The sequence below is a fragment of the Patiria miniata genome, unplaced genomic scaffold (assembly GCF_015706575.1).
Source record: "Patiria miniata isolate m_02_andy unplaced genomic scaffold, ASM1570657v1 HiC_scaffold_2, whole genome shotgun sequence".
NCBI classification, from domain to species: Eukaryota; Metazoa; Echinodermata; class Asteroidea; order Valvatida; family Asterinidae; genus Patiria; species Patiria miniata.
This window is the reverse complement of record NW_024037058.1, coordinates 6,522,563-6,527,297: the sequence shown is the minus strand read 5'-3', so window position 1 is coordinate 6,527,297 and position 4,735 is coordinate 6,522,563. Positions and strand designations below refer to the sequence as shown.

The 4,735-nt window shown below is 38.1% G+C and overlaps 1 protein-coding gene across 1 annotated transcript; it reads right to left on the bottom strand.

Annotated features, from left to right (window-relative positions):
- Window positions 1-1,292: 1,292 nt before the first annotated feature.
- LOC119726192 (E3 ubiquitin-protein ligase TRIM71-like) lies at window positions 1,293-4,015 on the bottom strand. Its single transcript, XM_038197793.1, has one exon. The coding sequence runs from the start codon at window positions 4,013-4,015 to the stop codon at window positions 2,030-2,032; it is 1,986 nt and encodes a 661-aa protein (XP_038053721.1). The 3' UTR covers window positions 1,293-2,029.
- Window positions 4,016-4,735: the final 720 nt, after the last annotated feature.

Genomic DNA, 4,735 nt, shown 5'->3' with positions numbered 1-4,735 from the left:
TTGTTCTTAAACCTGTTGTCATGCACATCTAGTAAAACCTAGACACAACATCTAAAATGCTTTTACGTTGTGAATTATATTAGCAAATTAGGCTGTGTCACATGGGCTGTAACGATATGTTATGTGATGCTAAGGATGTGATGTTTATGTGTTCAAACTAAAAAATTCGTAAATCCGTTTGGTAAATCATATTTTCCAAAACATGTTGATATGAAAAAAATGACCTTCGTTTATGCAATCTGCCTTCGACTTGTACATAATACATTTATTTCACAAATTAACAATGTTTTTAATCTCATTTAATCTACAAAGTATTAGAAGAACTGCACAACTTGATCACATTCTGGGTAGTTGAGTTTGTACATGTGCAAATGTATGTTTTCAATAGCTGCCCGCTATCTATTGGGCCAATCATATACAATATAAACAGTTTACTATTGAGATGTTTTCAATGCCCCAGTGTTCCCCCTAAACTACTGTAAATCTGAGTGTGTCTCGACCTTTTCCACGCAAGAAAATACCGATGACATTCCATCATATATACCTTTTCAATAGAAACTACTATTCCAAAGTGTTCGAAAAAACAAAAGCCCATGAAAAAATAAAATTATCCTTGTATTTTCTTACAAAAACCTTCCAACCCTAGTTGCGCCACTGGTACCTTTAGAAAGTTCCAGATGCTGATTGGTAAAATAACAGACTTTGGATCTTTGTCGAAATGGCATTGTTGTCATGTAAGCTGCGTTCTCTTGGAGAGATATTCTGTAATTAAAGCAAATGCTCATTGCTTCATTTAAACTACTTGGTCTATCAGCATGTAGCAAATCAATGATTAGTCGAAGAAGTAAAAGCCTCAATCATTTATGGAATAAACTAAACTATTATTGTAGTGATACGGAACCTCTCACAAGTAGGTCATTCTATACATTTAGGGTCCAAAGTCGGACATTTTTTCTGTCTGCACGTCCCAAATGTATCATTTGCCATTCACTGCAATTAAAAATGACTTCAAACTAATTAATATTTGTTGGGTAGGTCTTTTGATTCACAGAAGCATTCTTGGAGGAAGAGTACACACATAAAGGAGTGCATCTTCTATTACAAAATCTTAGATGTCAGACGCACAGGGACAGGGAAAAGTGGACCCCAAAGTTATGGAATGTTCCAAATGCATCTTGAATTGTAGAATTTAAAAAAAATCACATTTAAGAAAAAACAACAACCAAGATTTAACTTTACAAATGTACATCCATCATACTTACTTCATCTACAAACATCCATGTATCATTGCAGTAGAATGCACAAGGTTTTCATTTCAACTTGGTTGTAAATGTGATGAAACTAACATTAATTTGATGAGGCACTCGGAAAGCTCTGTGAAAGAGACAACCAAGGGATTGCATATGATTTACTTTTAAACTATCGCTTGAGTTCAAAATCACACATATTTCATCCGGTTGCTTTTGAGTATTTAGTTTTGTCTTGTGTACACAGAGGTGCACAGTCTTTCTCATTCGAAAATAAGTTGCATTCATTTAATCCCAACAATTTTCCAAATAATTGAAAAATCCAATAAAACAATTTAACAAAATGTTTACATTGCATACAGGAGCAGGGATATATCTTATACTTGGAAAACACATCATGCATTGACTTTGCATTTGCTGAGACGAATCTGAGAAAATTGAAGTGCCTCTCATGGTAATACTTTCCTTCTCGTTTGTAATATTTTTAAAATGTACACTCTGCCCTATTTGCAAACAATGTGAAGGGTCATTCCTTTGCTCTCATTATTGGGCCACTAGATCTAAGATTTTGAAGGAAGTAGGCTTGGTGTTGAAGTCCAAGATTTTCCAAAGTACATGTATACAGACAGCAAAGACCTTAGAAATAAACCAAATATACAGTATTGTAGAATGTTATTAGAGGGAGTGTACTTTCAAGTTCTTTTTCAGTGATAACAATGTTCAATGTCTGATGGAAGTGGTTGGTGGATACACTGGATAGCCCCAGTTTAATTAATCTGTCCTTACACTCGGTGATAAACCTTTACAGACTGTCCTGCAGCCACTACCAGATCACCACCTGATGTGAATGTCATGCCATATGGATGACCACATCCCTTGATCACACATCCAATGTACTTGCCATCAGGACTGTAATGCAGAACATCACCTGTTTGATATCCATCCACAGCAACATAGATGCTGCCATCACTGTCACAGCACACACCAGTAGGGCCCCAACCCCCCTGCATGTTGCTGGTCATGTCTACTGAGAATACACTGGTACCATAGTAGTCTACACATACCAACCTTTGGTTGCCATAGTTTGTGTAGATAAGGCGGTGATTGTACATTGTCAGATAACCTCCAATCATTGGAGCAGGCAGTCTCCTGATGAGGGATCCATCTGGGTTGTGTAGAGATATCTCCTTCTTGCCTTGATAACCCACTGCTATCAGATTGCTGTCATCCACTGCAAGGCATGTTGGTTGGCTGTCTGACCCTCTACCTGGTGTGAACTGATGGAGGAGCTGATGTTGCTTGTTGAAGACCTTGACTACTGGACAATCTAGAGCAAGGAGCTTGTCATCCTTGCTCACTGCAATACACCTTACATCATTAGTGAGGCCATTGATGTGTAGCCTTTGTGGGATAGGAGATGGTGTATGTTGACTATTGGTCAGTGACACTGTGAATAATGCATTAATCCAAGTGGTTAATACTATGTTATTGTCAGAGAGTGCTGACACATGTCGTATCTGTGTATTTCCTAATTCAAAGTTCTTGAATTCAGTCTTCAGTTCCCATTTCACCTTCACACACGATCTTCCAGGTCTTGGTGATTGCTTTGCTGCAGCCTGTGGCTCTTCCTCCAGAATGATCTTCCCCAGTGACCTCTCACCTTCTTCAAAGTCCATGAAGGTCAACTTGTCAGGAACTTGCTGTGGCTGTTTCCCTGTCAATTCACTGAGGTTATGCAAGAGCTTCTGCTGAAGTTCAAGAATCTCGTAGCAACTTGCTTGATTCATGAGTTGTTTGACCTCCTCCAGCTTGTGCTCTGTCTGTGTCACCTCTTTCCTGTTGGTTGCTTGAACAGCTTCAAAAGCTTTGAGTTTGTCTTTATAAATCATGTCTGTCTCTTGTAACAGTTTCTGTTCTTCCTTTTGGATTTTTGCAATCTCCTTTTGGATCTTTGCAATCTCCTGTTTCAGCTTTGTAATCTTCTGTTGAGCCTTTTTGGAGATTTTCTTTTGAGTGTTGGCAAACATGATGTCCAGCTCTTTTTGAGATTGGCACATTGCTTTTGTGGTGGTGCTCAATTCTGTTGTTCTAGTCTCACTTTTTTGGACCATTTCTGCGACTTTCTTCTTACATTTTTTTACTGCCTCAGGTAATCCAGTAAGTGAGTGTTTTGTATGATCAAGAACCGAGCAAGTTGTGCATATGACTTGCTCACATGAGTTGCAGTAGACATTGAGATTCTGATCTGGATGCTTGCCACATTTTAGAACTTCATCTCTTAGTTTACTCTTGTAGACAATTTCTCCTGATCGAAGTTGAGTCAGTGTGTAGATTTTATGAGATTTCATGAAAGTCATACGTTCATGAGCCTTTTGACATTCTGGGCACAGAAAATTATCACAGTCCATGCATCTCGAAATGGCCCGATTATCCTCATCACAGTTTTGACATTTGATGTCTGACCCTTGACCTTCCAGTAGCTTTTCCTGCATTGCAACTTCCTCCATCAGGGCACTGAATGCAAAGTTATTAGGGAGATCAGCAACCCCAGACCCTTTCAACATGGTTTCACGTCTGCACAGAGGACATGTCAGCTTTGTACCACTAGGATCTTGGCTCTGTCTGAGCCCTTGCAGGCATTGCAGGCAAAAACTATGCAAACAGTCCAGCAGTTTGGGCTTCCTGAAACGGTTGGTGCAGATGGAGCATTCCAGATGATCCACACTAATCTTCTCCAACACTGATTGAACTGTAACATTAGATGCCATCTTCACTGGTTGAATTGATGTGATTGGTGTAGGCCTACATGTAGACTGAACTTGAACCTGCAAATGAAGCACGTTGAGTAAATGTTTTTGAAATTACATGTAATTAAACTCTAAATGATCACATAGTTGTATTAATTAGTTACATGTATATGTAAGTGAAACAATTATGTCAAGTTGAGTATTAAGGAGGTTGAAAAATTATTCCCCTACTATAAGCATGATACAACCTGATGTTTACTGATTTTTTTCACAAGAAAATAGCAGTTTGTTTGGTTTACATTGTTATTGTAAGATAGAGCAGTTTATCCTAAAAATGCAACATTATTGTTTCAGCTGTGACATGTATTTGACATTTTCCACACCTAAGGGGAGTTGAAGTAATAATCATTACAAGTCAGTGCCACATATGATGACAAGTAACAGGTTTTCAGTGACGAAGAATGTCTTTGGCATGGTTTAACTAGTTTGTGAGTTGCCCTTACAAATATGACTTGTGATTGACTTGAATATGAAGACATAGCTACAGCTCTGAATGAAGCGGATTAAAACAGACGGTTCACATAACATAAAACAATGTTTTAGGTCTTATAATTTGCCTGTATTTTAAAGCGTACACTTAATTGCCGGAACAAGTCCACATTGATAAAGAAAGGTGTACTATTTTGTTAAATGAAAACTCATCCTTACATCGGTTTTGATATTTGTTTTAATCAGTAAGGA